The 25,504-nt window shown below is 40.5% G+C and overlaps 1 protein-coding gene across 3 annotated transcripts in view; it reads right to left on the bottom strand.

Moving 5' to 3' along the window:
- The window catches only part of LOC124798370 (3-hydroxy-3-methylglutaryl-coenzyme A reductase), a 391,651-nt gene that overhangs the window by 34,778 nt on the left and 331,369 nt on the right, over positions 1-25,504 (bottom strand). For all 3 annotated transcript variants that reach the window (XM_047261740.1, XM_047261741.1, XM_047261742.1), the window contains 6 exons: positions 7,855-7,942; positions 4,251-4,441; positions 3,601-3,707; positions 3,065-3,213; positions 1,413-1,577; positions 216-415 (listed from right to left, as the gene is read on the bottom strand). In XM_047261740.1, the coding sequence (XP_047117696.1) occupies positions 216-415; positions 1,413-1,577; positions 3,065-3,213; positions 3,601-3,707; positions 4,251-4,441; positions 7,855-7,942 (900 nt within the window). The remainder of the gene's footprint in view (positions 1-215; positions 416-1,412; positions 1,578-3,064; positions 3,214-3,600; positions 3,708-4,250; positions 4,442-7,854; positions 7,943-25,504) is intronic.

Below are 25,504 nucleotides of genomic sequence, written 5' to 3'. Positions count from 1 at the left end.
AGATATAAAAATGATTCTAAAATGGAGATTTCCTATTACAGTTACACTATAACTTCAGAGAGTTAATTCTAAGGCAGGATTATTCATAATACTGGAATGTAGGAGAGATAAGCTGCTGACACACTCATTCTACTGAATAAAACTACCACATTTATGCACAAATGTGGTCAAAAAGTATGGAGAACATTGTTTTATAAAAACACTCACAAACTTACCGGCTTCAAGCATTGGACGCATACGATCGAAAGCATGGCCATGACTGTAACTCCTGTGCCTGCGTTCCCTGTCACTGGCCCGGTCAGATACCAGCATTTGCTCCCGAATATCCTCCTCACTCTCAAAGAAAACGAACTTTACAGCAAGTGCTAACAGCAGGATAAGAATGACAATGTGGTCAGCACTCACAGTCAGCCACCTGGAACATGCAATATTACAGTCCTAAAAATTTCAAGCTAGCTTTATCCAATATAAATTACAAGTCAGCAAACAGTATGTCATTATAGATTACAGTTATAGCAATATGAACAGCTATATCAAAATTTCCTTTGGTAAATATGACATGTTGTTTTACATATATAAGAAAGAAAAATCATTTATACTGAAACCGTATCATTCATATTCAATTAAACAGTTCGTATATCATCTGACACATACAGTAAATGATCTCTTCTATATCCTACTAAATTTCACACACAGTTTCTTTCATATCATTAGCCGGCTTTTTCAATCATATCACACATACAAAAATGTCAATAGCTGTTAAGTTAAATGTATTTCCTAATGAAACTGTAGATCAGCCTAAAAATAAGAAGTTACAAAGCACTCTTCAAAACAAAATGGGCTGAGTGAATATTTTTCTTTCTTTAATTTCCACACCTTCCTTTGGCCACTGTCAATTAAGGATAGGAAATAAAAGTCTAATTACCAGGTAATGGTAGAACTAGGCACAAGTTATTACAATAACAGGAGTCAGTAGCAATTGGAATCTAGGTTCCCTCATGTCTCGATAAAAAAGACTAAAACAAACAGAAACTGTAACTTTTCTTTTCTTTAAGAACATAAAAAAAATCTTGTTTACAGAACTTGGAGAATTTTGTAAATATTGTGTATTTGTAGATGGGTCACTGAAAAATATATAATTTCACTAGTGTATCCAACAGAAACAAGTACAGGTGACTCAGTCACGTGCAATGTACTTTACAGTCATTCAGTTTTGGTGTGCACTAACATGTAGATGAATACATTTTGAATGTTAACAGATACCATTATTCTTCCATAGTGAATGTAAGTGAACTGCTACATGTGATTCAAATCTCTTTTTGATTACCGGTTCTCTAGGAACAATTCTAACATTATCAAATTTTCTGTTATGTATTGAAATTCATTTCACATTTGTCATTACTGCAACTTACCTAAGCAGGTACTCGCGGATAGAGGATGCTGTGAAGTCATCAGTATGGTTGTAGACAGCAGTAGAAGAGACAGAAGTAGTGGGGGAAACCACCAATGGCAGGGATGTTCCTGGGACTCCCACAGAAGGCACACTGCCTGTATCGTCGCCGCCAAGTCCCCACCGACTAAGAGCATAAGAAAACAAGTGGTGGCTCATAGTGGGTACGACCCAACACCTTTGGAACACACAAATAGGACGACATCTGACAGGAAGTGTGACCCTGCCCTCAGACCTGTAACTTCCTGTTCTGGCTTTGACAGTGCTTACGTCATCACAGCACTATCCTCTCATCTTTCAAATACGTAAAAATGCGTCTGTCATTACATAAGCAAAAGCGGATGTCATTGAAATTACCTTAGTTAACTAATACGTCTCTGTACTTATATTTGTAGACAATTGAATTAGCTGAATATAATCTTCTGATAACATTTATAGGAAAATATTTTTGATATTAGATAAGTAATATTTAACAAAGCTAAAGAAAAAAGGAAAATATTAAGTGCTGACCCACTACCAAATAAAGAGTCTTTGCTTAAATAAATGCACAGCAGAGAAATGCACAATGATTGATATGGAGAACCATGTTCTAAAATACTGCCCTAAATATGCGATGACATTTCAAAAATTCAAACTGTACTACAGCAGTAGGTAAAGAGTGAAAGAAATAAAAAATGGAAATGCCAGAAGGTATTATTACCTTAAACTTTGGCTGTTGCTACACACTTTATGTATACTTACCCAAAGAGAGAAAAATTTTACTGCACCAGTTTTAAAATTACATTCCACTCTTAAGGATGCTGTGAAAATGTTTCATGAAACAGTGACATGAACTCAAAATTTTATCCAGTTACAAACACATTTGGGACACTATAAAAACAAATAACACACTGCTGTCAAGTTCACAGGACAAAGCATGCATTGTGTAACACTATATGCAGCACAAAAGGGAAGAGAATGTGAAGCAGCAGTCAAGGACTAATACCTTGGGACCACAAATAGCTATTCCATCTCTCAAGAATAATTTCAAAAGCCATTAAAAGAAGGAAACAGGTTGCTTCAAAGACTGGCCAGCCTTCACCTCAACTTATCTGTTATGGTAACAAAGCTGTGAATGAATATATGGAATACATTGCTATTTGTGACCTATGAGAAAAATATGTGACATGAAATGTTTAAAAGAAGGTTCCTATGCTACATAACTGAAAAATGCAAAGAATATTCTAGGTCAAGATGTAATAGAAATGATACAGTTTCACATTTATATCTTTACATTTCCATTCGCATAATTTGAAAATTCAGCTTCCAAATGTAAGTATTTGTCCTTGTAATTTATCAGTTGGTTAGCTGAATTTTCCTATGATGGAACTTTACATCAGTGATATGTTACTGCACACTCTGATGATATCAAGAAACACGGTGACATAAACTGAGGCTTTCAAACCTTTTGGGACAAATAATGTGAAGAAATAAAGTGAAGCATTATGTTTGACCATATAGTGATACTTCATTTAAAGCAATAAATTCTTTGTCTACACCACACAGCATCTGAAAAGTCTGGTGTCCCAAGATAATATCTTAACATATCTATAATGCTGAATAAGCTGTACATACCTATGTGCATGAACCAGCACAAGACCTGCAGACATGATCACCTTGACTCTCTGCACCACTGGATTTGGTTTTTCCTCCTGGAGCACATGGCGCACTATAGCTGAGCGTTCCTGCCAAGCAGGCCTGCCGTGCTTACCAGCTCGTGATAACTGTTGGCAGGATGATGAATTAAATATTGCCACAATATATAAAGTAAGTAAAATGGTCAAAACAAGGAAAAAATTCAGAAAGAAAAAATAAAGTTAAATGATGGTAAAAAAAAAAAAAAAAAAAATAATAATAATAATAATAATAATAATAATAATAATAATAAAAATTTGATTCTTATTCCTCTAAGCAATGAATAGTCTTAGAATAACCCTATTCCAGATTACAATACATTCACTGAATGCAACAAATATCAAGGAAATGCCCCTTTAACAAATAATGATTATCCTAAAATACATATTTAAGGTCAGGTTCTGAGACTTGCAGTTCACAGGCATATGAAATTCGATATTCTAGAAATTACCTGATCTGGCAATGAGTCTACTTACCTCTAAGATAAGAGAAAGGCATGCTGGATAGAATGTCATGAAGACAATGTAATTAACAATGACAGACATGCAAGCAAAACAGCACAGGACCTCCAATCTGCGAACACCTGCAATAGTAATTTGTCTTTAAGAAATTTTCTTAATAAAATTTATTTAAAACATGAGGTTATGCAAAAAACACATTTAATTATAATTCCAAACTCCTATTTCTGAACATGACAGAAGTAAAATTTTGTTCTTTGTTGAAATCATTCATTTCCAGTCTGTTATGTTTTTCCTAAGAACTGCTAAAACGTAAATGCCATCTGGAGGAATTAACATGCTAACTTTGTTTCTAACTACTGTAAAGATATGTATCTTATTACTTAGAAAGTGGAATATTGAATCTGAAGCATGTTACACACATACAATAATTTGTGCACTATGGATTGTCTTCATTTTTGACAAAGGTGCACTTAATTAGCACTGAAATTGTGAATAAATTGACTGTTTCATTATATGCAGTTCATAATTACCCATAGAGCCAGAATTTTACTGCTATATAATCTACAATATTACTAAACTATTTACTAAACATATTCATCTGATCAAATTGACAAAACTGCAGCATGTGTATTTTGAAGCTTTACTGTGTACTTTTGATGCATTACCTGAGAGAGTCCCAACACCAATGACAAGTGCCTCAACAAGTGTGTCCAGTGTGAGGGCAGGTCCCAGAGTTGCCATCCCCCGAGCAATATTACGTCGCACTTCTTCTGTGTTGCTAGCACTAAGTGCTAACTGTGCCAGAGCACTTGCTTTAGATAGATCGATCAGCAATAAAAAGAAAAATAACGCATCTCTGCAAAGAATAAATAAGCGATTATTGTAGTTTTTGACTTGAAGTTAAATGACAGAGAAAACTGATTCATATGATTCAACTTTATAACACTAGTCTGTCGTAGTGCTACCATGTGCAAAGTCAACCATATTCACAACTATAAATAATGTATTGAAACTGCACAGTAAAAATGTCAGTGAATTTCATGTAACAACAAGAAAGAAAACAAAAGAAGTATAAAAAATTTTAAGTTGGAGTGGATATACTCACAAAGTTTGCAGGTTATGATAGCATTTGAGGAGGAGGCAAATAAGTGTGTCATACATGTACAGTTTCCACAAACTGAGGGAAAAGGGATACACACAAAAATACAGAATGAGGCAAGGATGACCAAAGAATTTTAAGACACCCATACTTCTGGTCTGCTACATTTACAAGGGATTAAGACTTAACACTACTTATAGGTGCAGTTCTAGAGGAGTTGAAAGGAACCATAAATGATAGAACCATGTGAAAAACAGAAACAGGAAACGAAAAACTGGAGAATAAAAGCTGGAAAAGATACCGTAATAACCAAGGAAGAAAAGCAGTGTATCTTGTTAGACAAATGCGACAGCGAAACAGTATTTAAGACAGAGTTCTGTTATAGTGTTGCGAACATTTGTACATGAAACAGAAGATTCATGTAACTCATATATAAAAAAGGTGAACCTTTCCTTGATGCTATGGGTAAAAGTAAATTCTTCAAATAAGAATTATGAGAGTGGTTTGATGAGTGTGGTAAATTTCCAATAAAGAATAGAATATCTTTTCTGCCTCTAAGGTTGGTAAGCTTGATTATTCCAAGGATCATAGAAAGAATTTCAACAATGTACAGCATACAGCTCATTGTTGTCAGACATCTGAATTGGTCAGTGTGTTGACTGGGAATGAAAAAAAAATAAAGAAAATAAAAAGTTTATTGCTGCGATTAAACATTTTCATTTGATGGGTTGGACTGCTACACAAAACAAAACAGAACTAGATGAAGTTCATGTGGACTCTGTACCACCACCAAAAAGCATTTATTTTTGGATTTATGAATTTTAAGCTTGGGCGGATGAGCACCAAAGACAAACCATGCTCCACTCATGCAATTGATGTCACCACAAAGGAAACCAGTGGCAAAATCCAAGAAATGGTAACACATGGCCACTGAATAAAAATTTGAGAGATTGGTTAAGACTGTATGCATCTCAATTGAGTGAGAGCATTATATCCTGCAAGGAGAACTGGCTATGAAGAAGCTGTGTGTGAGGTGGGTGCTGTGATTGCTCACAGTCAATACAAAGTGGATCTAGCATGACATTTCAACATAATGCCTGGCAATGTTTAATCACAATCTGCAACATTTCCTGCACTTACTAGTTCCATCACTACACCAATTAAAATGACAGTCGAAACAATGGACAAAGGCTGTTGAATGTGCACTGAAGTAGTAAAACACAATTTTGTCAGTTGGTAAGGTGATGGCCACAATTTTTGGGTGTCCCCAAGGAACCATCCCCATAAATTACTTGCAGAAAGGATGAACCATAACTGGGCCCTATTGCACTTCATTGTTAGATCATTTGAAACTTGCATTGGCTGAAAAAAGACCAAGTTTGGCACACAAAAAAGTGCTCTTTCACAAAAATAATACACCATTCAACACATGAGCGATAATAATGGCAAAAGTGAATGAATTAGGCTTTGAATTGGTTCCTCTTACTCCCTATTCACCAGACTTAGCCCCCATTGACTTCTTGCTGTTCACTAACTTGAAAGTTTGGCTTGCTGGGAAGAAATTTTCATCAAATGAGGAAGTGATAGTGGCAGTCAATGAGTATTTTGCATTGGCAGAACCTATTGTCTAATGGCAAGAAAATGCTGGAGGATCACTGGATCAAGTGTATAACCTCCCCTCCTCCCCCCCCCCCCCTCTCTCTCTCTCTCTCTCTCTCTCTCTCTCTCTCTCATGCATGGCGCACGTGCCCCACACTTCCTTTATTAACAGTTACTGTTTTTACGAGAGAAAGTAAAGTTTCAGAATCGGTTGCTTGGAGAAGAATAAGCACACTTTTATACTTCTTTTGTTATGGTTAAAGAACTGTGGCTCACAGTCAATAGTAAAACATGGAAATAAATTTCCAAAAAGTTTGGATTCAATACCCAGTCAGAGTCGCACAAATTTTTGTAATACACATTAAACTAGTAAAGCATTGTGATGGTCAAACAAACCTTCAGGTTGATGACAGCTTTACTTTTAACCTTCTTTCAGACATGTTACAGATAACTGCAATTACTTTTGAAATCCATTACTGGTCCAATTAATGTAACAATGCTGTCATATGCACTGAAAGTAGGACACATGAAATCAAAATGTCTTAATTTTTCTTTATCTTCATTCCTTAGCCCAAGTAAAGAACACAAGTGTTACTTACTTTTGCTTCCCCTTGTGCAGAAGGAACTTTTAATATGGATAACTTGTTGATCTTATCAGTTCCTATTTTCTTTACTGATAAGAAAATTGACACAATAGGCACTCTCAGGACTACTAGTAAATGCCTCAATGTACATACAGCAATCTCAGAATAAATTGGCATTTACACAAATAAAACATTCATACTCAGGGCCTGCATCTGAGAAAGACTTATTACCACTAACTTTTATTCTCACTTACACAGAGAAACCATGAAGGTACAAAAACATCTGAAGTACAGTAGTTTAAAAAAAGCAGTAAAAGACAGCACTAAAAAAATATGGATATAAATCATACAGAGGCAGTGCATGCACAATTACCACAACAAACAACAATCACCATCAACAGAAGCAAACAGAAAAAACAGCAAAGTACTGAATAGCAGCTATTGTTTTAAACATGCAAGGTAAGAGGATAGCTTAAGGCTGCTAGAAATCTCCAAGCAAATCTGCCACAGTAGCAGACCAAACAGAAGATCATGCTCAGTAAAACAAAACAAAAATTCAGAATCTTTCCCCCAAACACTTAATCTATTGTTTCAATAACTTCAAATGGAATACACTGTTTTTAATCATAGCTCAATCACAAAAGAAATCAAGAAACAGGAGACAATGAAAGACCTGAGCATCATCTCATGTACTTCCAGTTAACAGTGAATGTGTAAGGTGCTTTTTGTATATTGAATAACAGCATTATCAACATCAAGCACTCTTATAATTCAGTTTAAATGAGGTTAAGAAAGAAAGATTTATCATAACTTTATTGAAGGAACTGTCCAAGTTCAGCTTGAGATATGAAAACCAAGAAATACTGAAAGCAGACTGGTTAGAAAAGGATTTGATGGCTAAAGTTTCTGGTTACAGGTCCAGCACTTGACCATCTTGTAAGAGCGCCTACAGACTTTGTACCAGATATCTAAATCATGATAACTTACTTGAGATCAGATATATCACTGTGAAGAACATTGATGACACTTGTGCTGAATACAAAACTGGAGAAGACAGTAAAGAGTCCGGCAATACCTGAAACAAGACATAATTTTCCCCTGTAAATAGCAGGAATTCACCATGTTAAAAATATTATAGTTTGGATTTTACACAATAAGTCCTTTCCATACATAACTTCTTTGTAAAACTGTGATCTCGATGGACAAATATTTCAAATGTTTAAAAAGAAAATAATGATACATAATGCCAAACACATGAAAAAATCCTTATCTGGTAGTCTTTCTTGATCTCACAAGAGACCAGAGAATTTGTCCCATACCCTATTGAAGCAGGTCACTGCATTGCTCACTAAACCTGCAAAATATTTTTTCAGTCAACATCACAACTTCTTTATTTTAATTTCCTTCTGTAAGACTCTATAAAACATATGTACAGGCAACACAGTGGTGTTATATAATACTGTGGTCACCCTACACAATAGTGTTTGATCCTCTGGGCCCTATTCTACAACTCCTTGGCATGTAGTCAAGAGATAGATGGCATTTGATGTATGTGTACAGTTGTGTAATTTTCTTAGACAATGAGGAGGTGGTTAGTGAGCTTTAAGCTGTCACTCAATGACATTCTAATGTGTCCGACTAGGTTGATATCTGGTAAATTTGATGACTAGAGCTTCAAGTACCCTTAAACATCATTCTCTTGGAACCACAGTTGCAGGATTCAGACCTTACGATAAGGACTACTAGATGTTAAGCACAAAAAATCTTTATGGCTGAATATTGCTGTAATTACATCGGTTTTATTAGTTTTGGACTATTCAACTAACAGACTAATGAGCAAGTCAAAACCTATGTTTATGATACCATACTGCGTGAACTGGATTGTACAAATGGAAATGTCGTGTCGCTAGGGCCTACCGTCGGGTAAGCCTGTCACCTAGTGCAAGTCTTTTGAGTTGACGCCATTTCGGCATCTTGCATGTCAATGGGGACAAGATGATAATGATAGAGACAACACGACACCCAGTCCCTGAGTGGAGAAAATCTCCGACCCGGCCGGGAATCGAACCCACGCCCCTTGGCATGACATTTTGTTGCACTGACCACTTAGCTATGGGGGTGGACACTGGATTGTACAATAATACAATTTTGCAAGGTTGATTCAGTGGCACATGTGGGTACTGTCTGAAAATTCTACTGTAAAACAGTTAATAATAAAGAAATAATAAATTAAAAAGTCAGGTATTATGCTGAAGTTTTGCTACATGAACAGTGAAAATGTAGTAAGTGATATACTTTTATTATTGTGTGTGTGTGTGTGTGTGTGTGTGTGTGTGTGTGAGAGAGAGAGAGAGAGAGAGAGAGAGAGGGTGGGGGGGGGGGGGGGGGGGGGGGGGTACTGACAAGCAAAAGTTTCAAGGGTGTTTGAAAGTGTGTGTTTTGCTAGAAGTTGCTAAGTGCTCTCACTCTCAAATACTGGATGTATACAATCTGTATAATTTGTATGTTGTGAATTACACTACCTCAAGACATGTATTCAGTTTCTTAACATACTTGACATACTGTGTTACATCTTAAATGTAAGATTATCTCTCTTAATGAGTAGGTTATGACAGCATTTTAAATTTTTGAATCCATTCAATGCTTACACGAAACACCGGAAAACAAATTTTTGTTGTCCCTGGAAGCCAGACTGGAATAGGTGACGTTTTTTAGACACTCTTCTTCTACCCCTTAAAACTGTCTCAGGTCGCTAGCAGTGGGGGGAAGGGGAGGATACACTGCTTTCGCTGCCCATTTCCCCCACCTGTGCATACTCTGGATAACCAATAAATAGCAAACCAACCCACTGCTGAAGAATATATAGGGTGTAATGGGTATAAGTGCTGATATTTTTATATGTGTTACCTTAATATGTACACACATCAGTGTGACAGTTGTTTTTTCTCTGCATCGAACAGTCTTCCCGCAAACACGTCACGAATTTACTACCTGATGTTTTCTGCATGGTCTTAACCACACCACTAAGTGGACTATGTCTTTCACATTAGCCTAGCCATTTTGCATTCAGTCATGTTTCGTCATCTGTCCTGCTGCCCAAGGGGGAAATTAAGCATTAATGCCTTGCTCTTGTCACATGTGCTTGGAGGTACTAACCAACATAAAAACATGTTATACATAATTATTAGTCTGAAAATGATATAAATACTGATGTAATATGTTCAGTATACTGTCCTCAGAGGGAATAAAATGTATACGTAGGTATAAATGGTACCACAGAAAATTAAAGCGATGCTGTGTTCAGTAAAAGATTGCCTCACGTTGGGATATTTTGCTTGTTTACAAGAAAGTGAGGAAAATTGTGCAGAACACACGTATCCTAGTCTGTACTAAACATATACATTACAATATGTTTAGAAAATTGTAAAAGTCAAATGCGAAAAACTTCTTGCACTTCGTTTTACTGGGCCCTCAGTAACAAAAAAAAAGGGGGTAGAAATTTGGATGTGCACTCGTAAATTTAACAGGCAGTGGCTATGATGTTAGTGAAACCTGAAGTTGGGCCGTAGAAACGAAGCGTGAAAAATTTTATTTCAAACGGAAGTAAGTGGTGGTGCTGTGACAGTCATCGTTCTTCTTAAACCTGTCAGGTGGGTGCAAGTGGGGGTTACACTGCTTTCACTGCCCACTTCCCCGCATTGCGCATATCTCAGATGACCAGTAAATAGCAAACCAGCCCATTGCTGGGTAACAGACGCGTCCGTCCCGGCAGTCTGTCAGCTCCTGATGAAGAGGACGGTGAATTCCTTCAAAGGTCGAGCTTTGACTCAAACACTGGTTGAAAATGGAAAACTATTGTACACCAGTACACGTTCCATACGGTGGCGACAACGTTGTCACCAGTATAGCTTTCATGACAAGGTCATTTTATTTTTTGGAAAGTAGCCACAGTGGACTGCCAAGAAAGATTAGCAGGTCAAAGGGAAAATCTACCGAGTATTTGACCCCCCTCCGCTGGGAAATAAGAACATGGGCACGGGACGGCTGCCACTCTTGCGAGATAATTGTTATCTTCTGGAAAATAACTCCTTCGACCTTTTAGGTTTCAATTTTGAACAATATTCCGGAGGTTTTACACCAGTCTTCTAAATTATATCGGCTAGGACGATTTACTAGCTGCGGAAAATTCATCTAGTTACTACTACGGAATCTGTGGGTACAGCGGTAATCGGCGCTAAATACTAAGAGGTCGCCGGGAAGCTTTTTTTGTGTAAGCTTCTTTCAATGCCGTACGGGCACTTTGTAATGAAAAGCAGCGTACCTCCTAATCGTCTATTCAATTGTTATATGCTCGGTAACTTTGACCAACATTGTTTTATGGTATATATGAGAGGGTATGAACACGAAACTCAAGGTTGAAAGACCAAGAGGACGGTCACGACTCAGATACTAGGTTATGGTGAAACCTGACGTTGAGCAGAGAGGACATACTTGGGACAGCATCGAAGAGAGAGTGAAGTTTAAAAGGACCGTAATTGGTGGACAAGCTTCGTTCGCTGACACATCGACTTAGATGGAACGACGTGGGATGTATTAATGATGATGATGATGATGATAACGACGACGACGACGACGACGACGACGATCTAACATGTACGGCCATTTCTTTTCTTGTATTTCCATAAACATTAATTAAACCTAAGCCAATGACTCAAAGAGATCTATTTCATTGTCAATGATGGGTTTCTACTCTAGATTCTGTTGTTTAAGTAGCTTCAGCTACAATATTTAATTTTGTTTCTTAGGCAGCAAGTACTCATCCACCAAATCAACTATCTTGCTGGAAAACCGCTTCACTCCCGCCTCTGTTGAGACACACAACTTTGTCTTTTCTTGCTTGGACAAACGGCTGCCTAAGTAGCTTATCTACTCTTTTCGGTAAGTTCTCTGGATTGCCCATACTCGCCGATGGGACGCTAATTTGACAGTCGCACCCTCAACTTTTGTTCCCTTTAATTTAGTTTCGTTATAACGTTCCGAGTACAGAATCTGTCGGAGTGTGCGCCGATTTGAAACTCCCTGGTATATTAAAATTGTGTGCCGGACCGGGACTCGAAACTGGGAGTTTGCCTTTCGCCTTGAGGTGCTCTACCGAGCGAACTAAGCACGACTCACGACGTGCCTTCACAGTTTTACTTCCGCCTGTAACTAACTCCACGTTCCAGACTTTAAGGAAGTTGTCCCGCATGCCCTACAGGGCTAGCACTCCTGGATGAAAATACCCTGGGTTCGAGTCCCGGTCCAAAACACAACTTTAACCCAGAGGAAGAGGGAATACTGGCGAAGATACCGGGTGCGTGTTTTCTGCGCAATGTTAATCGATAAGTATTTAGCTGAAGATCGAGCCAGAACAGAAGCGTTATCTGCTGTTTTGTAAAAAGAAAGAGTTTGAGCATTAGGGCGCAACACGTGTCGCTAACTTACTGGTAGATAAGCGACATGGGACGGGTATTTTAAATCGGGTGGAACGGCATGGCTTGATAGATGAATGAGTAACTGTCAAACAACAAATCTAAGAGGTCCATCACACCAAATTATTCAACGTTAAAATATTTGTTCTTCGGTAATTAGCTGAGAAGGTTCATTCATAGACCGGAAAAGGCATGGGTACATCAATATCACTGATACCTAGTAGTGTTGCGTTGAAGCAGGTTTCTAAGTCACGACCGTTTGATTTCGGATGATCGATGTGTCCGTTCAAGACCGCGCTACAGGTAGAGGCGTCGTGCGCTGGCGACTGACAGCAATGTGTTCTCTGTGCGCGAAACAGTACATCGCTGCTAACGAGACATGAGTTGTAATTACGACTCTAGAACGGCGTTCGAGAAGAGCCGAGTCCGAGTACCGATCCAATGGCGCTGATTTACGAGATTTCTTTGGATTTTCAGCTGACTGGAGGTAAATACCAACATGCTGAGACAGTTCAATCTAAACGAAGTCGCTGCTGACTGTACGAGAAATACCTTCCAAAATCTGCAAGAAAAAAAGAAGAGAGTGGCAGTGCGAAAGTTCGAAATCCGCTCCTCCTGAATATGAGTTAGAAGACTAAAGCACAGTGCTAAATCACTCGGTTAAATAAAACGATGAAATTCAAATTGGCAGGCATTACCTACCCAGAATAGCATGTCGTTCATAGCATATTATTTACGCCATCATGCCTTATGGGTTACCAGGCAATAAAAATACCGCTCCATTACCCTACATATCTGATTTTAAAGCATAGCTTCATGTTGGCATATAGGTCTCTCAGTATTCCTGTACCATTCGTCAGTTACAAACTTAACAGCGTATAACGCCTTTCGTGTGACGCTACATCGGTCGTGTTACATTAAAATGTGACGACTGCTGTGGAAGCTTGGGTAGAAACAAGAAAGGAATAAACAAATGGCGTGTACACTATCCAATCGAAAGTATCCGGACACCTATTAGTGACCGGCCGCTGTGGCCGAGTAGTTCTAGGCGCTGCAGTCCGGAACCGCGCTGCTGCTACGGTCGCAGGTTCGAATCGTGCCTCGGGCATGGTTGTGTGTGATGTCCTTCGGTTCGTTAGGTTTAAGTAGTTCTAAGTCTAGGGGACTGATGACCTCACATGTTGAGTCCCATAGTGCTTAGAGCCGTTTGAACCATTTATTGAACCTATTAGTGGACATTAATGTGTGATGTTTCCACCCTTCTGCCTTACGATGGTTTGAGCTCTGATGGGGACACTTTCAGTGAGGTGTCTGAATGTCTGTGGAGAGATGGCAGCCCATTCTTCCTTAAGAGCCGACACCAGAAAAGTTAGTGACGCCGTGGGCTAAGTCGACGTCCTAACTCATCCCAAAAGTGTTCCACCGGATTCAGGTCGAGACTCTGGGTTGGCCAGCCCATTTCAGGAATGTTGCCTCTGAGATGCTCCTTTATGACAGGATGCACTCTCATGCTGATACGATCTTCGTCTCCGAAATGTTCCTCTACTATACACAGTATACAATGTGTTCATAATCTTCTGCATTTAGAGCTAACGTAAGCGCGTAAGGCGACCACACCCCAACCACGAGAAACACCCCCATATCGTAAACACCACTCCCTCCATACTTCGTTGTTGGCACGACACATGATGGCAGGTAACTTGTGCAAGGCATTTGCCAAACCCAAACCCTTCCACCGGATTGCCACAGGATACAGTGTAATTCTTCAGTTCAAAACAATCGTTTTACGCCATCCACTGTCCAGTGGAGTTGCTCTTTACCCCAGTTCAAGGGTCGCTTATCAATGGGTACAGAAATGTGTGTCTCAAGAGGAGCTGTTCAACAACTATGTACTATGTATATTTTTAATTCCCTAGCCGGCCACTGCGGCCGCGCGGTTCTACGCGCTTCAGTCCGGAACCGCGCTGCTGCTACGGTCAAGGTTCGAATCCTACCTCGGGCATGGATGTGTGTGATGTCCTTAGGTTAGTTAGGTTTAAGTAGTTCTAAGTCTAGGGGACTGATGACCTCAGACGTTAAGTCCCAGAGTGGAGCCATTTGAACCATTTAATTCCCTAAACATAGCAACATAGCCATTGTCCTATCTGGACGAGTGATTCCCGCTGATTTCGTGAGATTTTCGAAAACTAGCTCCTTGCTCGACGATTCCTGTCCATTAATACATGAGGTCTGCTGGCATTTCCACCTCGCAGCCACATCACCGACAGGCGACTTGGGGGAGCTTGACCAATAAAGTCACAACACTCCCCGTCTCCTTTTATACTGGTGACTCCGCCTTTCGCTACATCTAACCTTCAGTTCCACATCACATAGTGGTGTCTGGGCACTTCAGATCACATAGGTTTTGTTTCCAGAATTGGTTCGAACGAGTGTAGAAGCGTACAAATTTTGAAGGCGAATATTCCCAGAGACAGTCAAGTGATTTGTACCGAAACAGTTTTTCTTTCGTTCGTTTCTGCAAAAACTTGAAATGTGACCCACGATTACTTAAGCGTGTGAGATCCAGATCATGTCAGACTAGTGAGACCTCAAATGTATTAAAAGAGAGGCAACGCGAAAGGTCATGTTTTTAATTAAAACTGTATTTGCTAACATCCGAAGAACGACTTCTAATTTTTGAGAAAATTTATCGGTCCTGTAGAGACTGAAGACAAAGTCAGGTGGTTGGCAGAAAGAAAGAGCACTTTCGCGTCCTATACAGGATTATTTCGCAGGAGTTATGACTACTAACAGCTTGTACTACTGCCCTACGCAACTTCGATGTGTCAATGGAAAGGGGAGAAACCTTACTGTACAGCGCAATGAAAAGTGTCCTCCCTGATACACATTACAGAAATTCGAGAACTGGTCAGCGCGAGGAGCATAACACGTGACTCATTCCCCTTCCACCAGCACTACGTGTGACAGACGTAGCTTACTTCTTGAGCTCTTATCGCCCGTACAGTGATCGAGGAGGGGTAGGGTGGTGGGTGGAGTGTGGTCGCTGGAAGGAGCAAGTATTCCGGTCGGTCTCGTTTGTGTGAGAGCGGGCACGGCGTCTGCGACGCAGCTGCGCGGCCAGACTGCTCCCCGGCAGCGAACCGGCTCACCGGCTGGCCACGTGACGCCAGCTAGTGGACGGCCAGCGCCGTCACAGCTACACAAATAGACAGCCGCCGCGGCTGCCGCCACAAATGTCAGTTTGCTGTCCGCCAGATAAGCCGCCAGGCAGGACCCCTCTCGCAGAATCTCCCCGTCGGATTGCGCAATAATCGCGAACGACGAGTTGCATCGCTCCCGAAATCCACTGGGGGGCATTCAACAGAGCCCTTCGCCCGCTGACCCTGCTCGGAAGCTGTTATTACGTCTCGCGCAGCACTGCACGTTCCCCTGCCCTCCCTTTCACAGACTACGTGTCTGACAGGTCATCCCCGTAAGGTTCAGTAGGTTGTACTTTAATTCTCACAGCCGGTTCTAAGAAATGTGATAAAGTGATAAAGATCGGTTTCAGAGTGAATTAAAGAACTTCCTGTTGGCCAACTCGTTCTACTCCACCAGTGAATATCTTCACAAGGATTATAGCTCATAACTCTGTCTACATTAGAATTGTATAATATCCACGTATCTGAGTGAAAAAGACCTTTGACTCTTTCCACATCCCTGAGACCCGTCTCCAAGGGATCCATGGAAAACGATAAATGTATCGCAATCTATGTCGAAAGCTACGAAATTGTAAATCACATTTCGGCAAGAACAATCTTTTTCTGAGATCCTTCACTTCATATCTCCAGCAAAAAACGCCATTTTTAAAACAGTAATCTTGTCATGGTCAATACACTGGATATTAAATAATTGCCGTGGCATACAGCTCAAACGCAGTTGAGGCTAGATTACGCTTCGCAAGAGCAAACGTTCGCTCTTTCTATGTATTTTGTTTTGTTTTGAATATGACAGACGAAGATCAAGTACCGTTTATAGCCAATATCAACTGAGAATCAAAATTTAATGATTTTTAAAAATTTCTTGTAGTGCGATCTCTTCCGAGCTGGTTCAAACATCTCGTAAGAACTGTTCATTAACAGAAGTCGAGCTTTTCTTTCTCTATGTGTTAAAACAAGGATACGTGTGACGACATCCATATCACGTTTCATTCAACGTGGCACCTGTAGTTTAACATGAATGCTATCATATACAGAACAACACAACTGGGTAACCGATAATACATAGAAAATCAATGATTCGGAAAGCTAACAGCATCATTCTGCTATTTTTACAGTATGATACGAGAGACGTAGGCTATTTTAAGTAATGAACAGATTTCTTGCCAATATAGTTACTTTTTGCAGAGACTCGTAGCACAATTGCCGTTCAGAACCTACTGCTGATCATGTACTGACTGGTACGACCGACAGATATTGCGGACTAGCTGTCAAACGTCTTATGGACGAAGGACGCGCACTTTTCATTTAATGAAAGTAAATGCACAGAATTAAGAACTGTAGTACATAGCTACACAAAACGCTGAATATCGATGATCACTGTAACTGTTCTGGGAATATTCGTTTAATTATAAAACAAAATTTCGCCTTTTTAAAAATATTTCTACGAACCCCAGCCCTCCTTCCGCTCTAACGGCATACGTCTTGTAGAACCCCGAATTCCAACTTTTTCCTTCTTTTTGACTAATCTCAACGTAAAACAGGATGGCGTAGTTAAGAGAACAAACATACAAACAACTGCTAAACCCTTCACCTGCATTATTCTTTAATTAGAGATATCAAACTCTCATTTGAAACAACATATTGCTGCCTCCTCATTTTGCTTTTTTCAAGTTTTGTCTCGTTTTTTTGACATGGTATTTTCCCTTCTTCTTTGATATTTTTCATTATTTTTGTGGTTCTTACCTTGTATCTAGAGAGGGCGTCAAGTAAACCATCAAGTATTAGCACCGGTAGATGTGGGGAAGATATCCAAGAGTCACTCTCAAGCTGGTTATAACGTTGTAGCTTCGGATTTTTTCCATAGTACTTACGAAATGCAAGTATCTCTTTACGGTTACGGAACTTCTGAGTGCTTCTTCTTCCTCGCAGACACCTCTAGAAGCAAACAAACCATCCACACTACCTTACGTTCCAGCCGGAGATGCTATACGGCGACTGCCATCTTGCGCTGTGTGTTGTAAATTTCGTAGCTGGAAACATCTGCTGTGCAGAAGAGAAAGGGAGATACGTAGAAACAGGCCAGAAGGAGAGTGGTACGATCTCCCGAGGCATTAGGTCTAGTGTGTCCCTTGTTCCAGAAAAGTATGCAACACTCCACGAAGGAAAGAAAGGCGTGTTAGAGACCCGAATCAAAGCGAGGGTTAACAGACAGTGATTATCCCTTCTCCGGTTCGCTTGAGTTTGTCACTGAAACGGAGATGAGCAAAAATACGACGCAGTTGAAGCAAGTTAACATGTTCGTAAACATGTCCGAGCTTTTTTCTTTTTCTCCCTATAATTTAACAACATACACGAAAAGATACTACCAAAAGAATGTAATAATTACAACGCGGAGTTTCATAGGTGGGTAAAGAAACTTTGTCTTCTCAATCATAATTCGACCTTGAATATGTAATTTTTTTCATTTGTGTGGTCATATTTCCCGCAATGCCTTGCTGATCATATGCGTGAGAAATTCAGATTCCTCTTTGTTCTCATTTCAATCAATAGCTTTTTTCCAGACGAAACAGAAAAAAGTATGGCGATTGCCCGCTCACATGTTTAAATCTTATTTTTTCCTATAATACAGATACTTTCCTTTCATACAAAGCGCTTCCTACACAGACTTCGAGCCAAACGCAGGTACGATTTTCACAGCCGTCCTCACTGCGAGTAGAACTCGCTGCCTGTCCTTTTACCATAAGTAACGGCGTCCGTCGCATACCTACGTTTCTTTTAATCTTCTGACATGGACCCATCGACGTACTTCAATGAAGGCTAAGATCGTTTCGTTCTGCCTCTTGGAAGACGAAGCGGCGCATATGAAGTCTTTCACAGATAAACAGAGGAGTAACAGCCGACGTCGTCGTCATCCAAATGTTATGTTTATTTCGCGCAGCACAGCACAGCACACTGCGTCACAAAGTCGGGGGCAAAAAGAATCGCAACTGGTGCAAGGAAAAAAAAGAAAGGAAAAAAAAACAGTTTTAAGTCACTTCGAAACACGAGTGCAATACGCACTAATTGAAAATTTGTTCGCAAGGTTTTCCGATGTTTGTAGAACGAACAAGTTATACACATACAGATCATGATTTCCGTGCATTTTAAGGATTTAATACGCAATCGTTAATGCCTCATAGCCGCCCGCAAACTGTATAAAATTGTGTAACATTTGAATTTACGCACTTTGACCGACACAGTTTCGTAGTCAATGGAAGTTTTCTTTCCCCCTTCTGCCAGAAAGTTTTAAACTTACAGAAAAGCCAATGAGTATGACACCATCAGCCCCCTGCCTCCTCATCCCAAATCTCACCCTTTTCGCTCTTACGAAAAAAATTATAAAAATATGATAAACGCTATTTCGTCAGGGCTTTATACAGGCTATAGGTCTGTCACTTTCCTATAGTCATAATACTATTCTCTCATGAAGAAGTTTTGCTCTCATTGACTCACGATCTTTACGACAGCAGAAGTGGCTTCTCGCATTAATGAAATATTCCGTTGTTGCTTGGTGAACACACAAGACTTGCGGATTAGCTACTTGTATGGCGATAGAACAGGAGTTCCGGCATCCTGTCATTAGCGCATACGGGGCTTTGCAGTAGTATAGTGAGAAAGACCCAATGAACTGCATCGAACTGGAAGCAAACTGCTGTCAAATGTAAACGGTCAGTCAGAACTGTATGCCTCGGTTCGCATCTTGTATCCTGTTGCACCAACAGGGTTGAAGTCTCACATCACGTATTCAATTTTTCCGCAATAAACAATCCGTTTGCGGCGGTAGAGTAATGACTTACTGACAAGAACTTTTCAGTAATCTCTCTGAAATTTCATACGATTCTCTCCTATCCGTTCATAATGCATATAATAACAATCTAGATCACACTGCGTCTAAAAGACTCTTCTCTCCAAACTCAAGTTGGGAGCCCAAAAGGTGTGCAATAGAAACTTGCGAAAGGCAACACCAAAAAGAGCGAAAGAGCAACTACGACACCTCATTTGTGTGAGCAGCTAGTTAATCAGCAGCATCGATTACACTCTGTAAACTAGACAATTTAGGCTGTCGGTGCCGGCCGGAGTGGCCGTGCGGTTCTAGACGCTACAGTCTGAAACCGAGCGACCGCTACGGTCGCAGGTTCGAATCCTGCCTCGGGCATGGATGTGTGTGATGTCCTTAGGTTAGTTAGGTTTAATTAGTTCTAAGTTCTAGGCGACTGTTGACCTCAGAAGTTAAGTCGCATAGTGCTCAGAGCCTTAGGCTGTCGGCGACTATCACGAATACGTTAGCTACCGAGAGGTCCGTCACTAACAGTTCAAAACCCCATCACCGAGCAAACGTTCTGCGAACCTAAGGAGGTATTACACCACAATTACTTCAAAATGTTTAGCGGGGTCTCGTATTTCGTAGAGTGAAAGAGCACTGCGGATAAAATGTGGAGTAACCGAACTTCTAAAACTAGCAGTGGCTTTTTAAATCTCTTCATAACACCCAGTTGCGCAAAAATGCAATACCACTGTCGCTCTTGAAGTGTCGCAGACGGTGACAGATTTTTCATTTTGAGGAATACCACAATGGTGATCAAAAACGGAATAGAGATAAAAATTTGTGTTTTTTTCTCACAGAGCAACATTCATCCTTTGTTTCTTGGGCACTGCCAACCTTTGCCAATTCGGAACAAAGCGGCAGAGGTAGAGTACACAGTTGACACAGAAGAGTACACGGACAACGATAAACAAACACGCCCCTCTCGCCGCTTGGGAAATATCCTAAAAGCCAGGAGTGTAGCTGCACGCTACGCACGGACTGATGCAAAACCATCGACGCCTGTTTACTCCTAATATTTCAGTCTATCGCTGTTGAAAGCATACATGGATGCAAAGAAAATACTGAAGTATTCCTATCACATCAAATTCATCAGTTTATTTAAGGCTTCCTAGAGCCTTTTTGTTCTCCTGACGACTTCACATATTCTTTATGCATGTCTGAGACCTCTTTTTCCTATACAGACTGAGCGCGCCTCTTCACGAACATATTCGCTACTTCTAGTCTGAAAACGGAGATTCTGTCGCTGAGAGAACTATTGAAACGAAGTTTCTATCAATAATATAAAAACCAAGCTAGGAGTCTAAGTTGCATCATGTAGCGCCTATTTTAGGTTAACCACGTTCTTGTTTGTTCCTACATCTACTACTCTGCAACTCACACTTAAGTGCCTGGCAGAAGGTTCTTCGAACCACCTTCAGACTACTTCTCTACTGTTCAACTCTCTAACAAGGCGTGGGGGAAATGAACACTTCAGTCTTTCTGTACGAGCCTGATTTCTCTTATTTTATTTTGTTGATCATTACTGGATAAGTACGTTGTCGACAGTAACATAATTTCACCTTCAGATGAGAAAGCTGGTGGTTGAAATTTCATGAGAAGATCCTGCAGCAACGAAAAACGCTTTTATTTTAATGATTGCCATCCAAGCTTGCTTATCATATCCGTGATACTCAACCATATTTCGCGATAAAACAAAACGAGCAGCCCCGTTTTGAACTTTTCGATGTCCTCCGTCAACAGCAGAGGACGAACAAGTGTAGTGTAGGCAATCTCTTTAGTAGACCTGTTGCATCTTCTGAGCGTTCTCCTAATAAAACGTATTCTTTGGTCCGCTTTCCCCACAACATTATGTACGTGATCGATCCAATTTGTTGTCCGTAATTGTGATTCGTAGGTATTTGGTCGAAATTACAGCCCTTAAATCTGTATGGTTTATGGTGTAACCGAAATTTAAAGGATTTAAAATGGTTCAAATGGCTTTGAGCACTATGGGACTCAACTGCTGAGGTCATTAGTCCCCTAGAACTTAGAACTAGTTAAACCTAACTAACCTAAGGACATCACAAACATCCATGCCCGAGGCAGGATTCGAACCTGCGACCGTAGCGGTCTCGCGGTTCCAGACTGCAGCGCCTTTAACCGCACGGCCACTTCGGCCGGCTGAGGTCATCAGTCCCCTAGGACTTAGAACTACTTAAGCCTAACTAACCAAAGGACGACACACACATCCATGCCCGAGGCAGGATTCGAACTTGCGACCGTAGCGGTCGCGCGGTTCCAGGCTGAAGCGCCTACCGCTCGGCCACTCCGGCCGGCTTAAAGGGTTTCTTCATGTACTCATGCGGATGACATTTTTCCATTTTGAGAAACAACTGTCTCTTTTCGCACCATACAGATATGATGTGTAAGTCATTTTGTAATTGGTTTTGATCTTAGGATTATTTATCGTGTCAGAAGCAAACTAAAAACAATATTAGATACATTACTACATACATACATACATTATGGTTTATAAATTAAACTAGTCAAGAATGAAATAAATGATTAGACACAGATTGTGTTGTCAAACAAAAGATAATTTTAATCTAGGATGACTTTACTGGACAGTAAATGACAGTAACATCTGCAAACAATCTAACAGGTCTGCTCAGACTGTGTCCTAAATTATTGATACAGATAAGGAAATGCAGAGGGCCTAAAACATTTCCGCCGGCCGGAGTGGCCGAGCGGTTCTAGGCGCTTCAGTCTGGAACCGTGCGACCGCTACGTCGCAGGTTCGAATCCTGCCTCGTGCATGGCTGTGTGTGATTTCCTTAGGTTAGTTAGGTTTAATTAGTTCTAAGTTCTAGGGGACTGATGACCTCAGTGACCTCAGATGTTAAGTCCCATAGTGCTCAGAGCCTTTTTTTTCTTATTTTTTTAGTAGTCCGACTGGATTCACGCGGTTCCAGACTGAAGCGCCTAGAACCGCACAGGCACACCGGCCGGCTCGGACTACTACAATTTGATTAAAAGTTCCTTGTGAGCAACGGCGTCAAAAGCCTTCTGGAAATCTGGAAATGCGGAATAAATTTGAGATCCCCTCTCCATAGCATTCATTGCTTCATGCGAATAAGGAGCTGGCACAATCTTTGTAAATTTTCCGAAAAATTCCGCATCTACTGCACGCTTCATACGATCGTGAATATCAACACACATAACTTTCATACATGCTAAACAATCCGTCTGCAAATTTCAATTTATATTAATTGGAAGCAAAAAGAATCAAGTTATCACGACGTTTAAAGGAAAATTACGACTACACATTGGAGATATCTTTTTAAATATGCGAGCAAAGCTTTTGTGTTCAAGGGGATCCACTACATTGTGAGCAACTCGTCACAACAATAAACTTGTTAAACGCAGACTCTTTCACAGGAATACACTAGAATAACATTCCGTCCTCATTCCTACAACCTCTGGAGGGGCTCTCATTGTAACGTTTATGTGCGACGAGAAAGATCTTCGCGTGAGTGGGATGAGCCTCCTTCGGAATTGTATTGAAGACGTAGAAACTCCAGCCATCTACATCTGCACTCCGCAAGCGAAGAAAGAACAAGCTCCAGCGCGTAAATAAGCACACCAACAGCACGGGAACACAAGCAATGATTCACGTAGGAAATTCGTGGAACCACTTTATATATAGGCTCGAGAGCCCCTTCTCGTCCGCGTCATTCGCCTTTGCTCCGTGCAAGTGTTGGTTTTCTCTTTACAATCTGCATCTTCACGGTGACAGCATTTCAATTTCATTTGATGCACATCAGAACTTTTCTTGAAAAATAAAGACACTCTAATTCAGGACGGTTCCCCAGTTAGTTACTGCTGCAACGTTATTAGCTACTACACATGTTAGGGAAATGTTGCATAAGGAAGTGAAACTTTTGCATCTTTATTTTAGAGAATTTTCAGTAACACTGTTAGGGCTGTGGTGATGCCAGTAGGAAAAACGACGTTTCATCGGTGAACTCGCAAGCAAATATTCTATGAATGAAGCGCCACATTGCGGAAACGTGTATCATCAATTCTACTTCGAAAGAAACAACGTACACTTCAAATTATGAAATTAGGAATGAAAGGAAAATCAGCGAACACAATAAACAACGAATTCAGGTAAACACGGTTTACACAGACATTGACTCTACACTCCTGGAGTAGTATTAGGCCAAGCGTCGCTAAAACGATGAATTAAAAATAAACAAATAAATAAACATGTGTATTAGGAATCTGACGTCCAAAGAGTTGAATACAAAGACTGTAGTCATTTGCCGTCGCTGTTGTTACGAGGACTTCTTAATAACATAGTAAGTTATCCTTTTATTTTCAAGTGATTAGCATTTCATCATCAGAGAGTAAAGTGAGCTCTACGCCCTCCAAGAAAAATGTTAAGCAAGCAAGCACACTTTCGCGACCGTAGTCTTCCTTTGAGAAATTTAGAGAAATGACGTACAAAATTAAATCTGGATGGCAGGACGGGGCTTTGAATCGCCCACTACCGCAATGGGAGTCCAATACCTTACAACGGTGCCACATCTCTCGGTCATTACGCTACGTATTGTAATCAGTACAATACCATTAGGTTATGGTAACATGAAAATACAGCGCAGTATCAAACTATTCCAGTATTATCAGTCAACATGAGCATTCACACATACAATTTCAAAACACTGACATCAACGTATCTCCTACACAGCCTGAGAAGATATATTCTTTCCTTTCTATGTTCCACGAAGCTAACATCAAGAAACGTGGAATTCAAGGTAAATTCCAGGAACCCAACTCCTATTACAGGACGCAAAGTTCCCATGGATGTCCACTGTTAGTATGTAAAACTGAAAAATGACGCAGAAATCGGCCTATTTTACGTTAAATTGTGCGTTTTTTTACACGGCTCCCTGTTAGTCTATAATTTATCACCGCAACATGCCGCTTTGATGCATAATATACGTTCCGTTGTGAAACTTCTCTCTTTAAAATTGCTACCTAGTGACAGACAGGACAGCAGAAAACTGCTGATCATACTATCCACCTTCTACTCACGGCATTGCAAAAGTGTGTGTGTCTGAGCCTCTGAAATAACTTTTCTTCCTTCCTGTCCTTTCCATTGTGGTTCTTCCTCACACACTAACCCTAAGAATTTATACACTCTCATTCACATCGTTATCGACTGCTTTGGTGGTTTCACACTCACAGCCTCCCCCCCCCCCCCCCCCCCAACATCTATCCAAAGAACATGAGCAACACAGGCTATTCTGCTGGGCCCGATCGATCGCGAAATAGAAACCACTATGACAATTCGATGAAGCTTTACAGAGATGTGCTGGATAATGTTTTTAGCACGCCCGTCGATCGCGTCACGTAGCTCTTTTCAGTTTTTAGTGCACATCCTGCACGTAAAGACGCCTAGAAAACAGTCTCTCTTCTCGCCAAGTGTAAGTGCCTGTGAGAGATTTCGCGTGGTTTCATGCAGCCCAGAGAACGTAACTGTCATATATTTTCTCCGTCATGACAACTGTCGGCCACACACTGTTGGGGCAAGCTTCCGCAGCGTTTTCGACGGAAAGTGTTTGATCACCCACCACACAGTCCTGACTTGGCTGCCTCTGAATATCATCTCTGCTCACAGTAACCGCTGACTATGAAGACAACATTTTGGCGCACACAAGCTGCAGGCCAGTGTAGAGAATTGCAGAAAGCACAGGCGACTGTCTTCTATGACGTGGGCATGAGAAAACTGGTACAATGCTACATCAAACGTCTCACTGGCAGCCAGAGCGGCGACTATGTACAGAAGTAGCTGGAAGATAATTTTCACTGTGGTTTCCATTTCGTGACCAATCGGACCTTACTTTCCAAATAGCCCTCGTACTTTTTATTGATCTTACAATTTCGTCTCTGTGTGTAAGGCGGTCCAACACACCGTCTGTTCTAGATAGTCACATACCATTATTACAGCTCTCCGGCAGCATGCTGTCATTTGAATATTATGAGCTAATGCTAATCAGTAATCGTTAATGTTCACGTACCACATACGTAAGCTAACGACTGTCCGGATTACGACCTTG

The sequence above is a fragment of the Schistocerca piceifrons genome, chromosome 5 (assembly GCF_021461385.2).
Source record: "Schistocerca piceifrons isolate TAMUIC-IGC-003096 chromosome 5, iqSchPice1.1, whole genome shotgun sequence".
Classification (NCBI taxonomy): Eukaryota; Metazoa; Arthropoda; class Insecta; order Orthoptera; family Acrididae; genus Schistocerca; species Schistocerca piceifrons.
The sequence above is the reverse complement of the archived record's forward strand: the minus strand, read 5'-3'. Positions and strand labels throughout refer to the sequence as shown.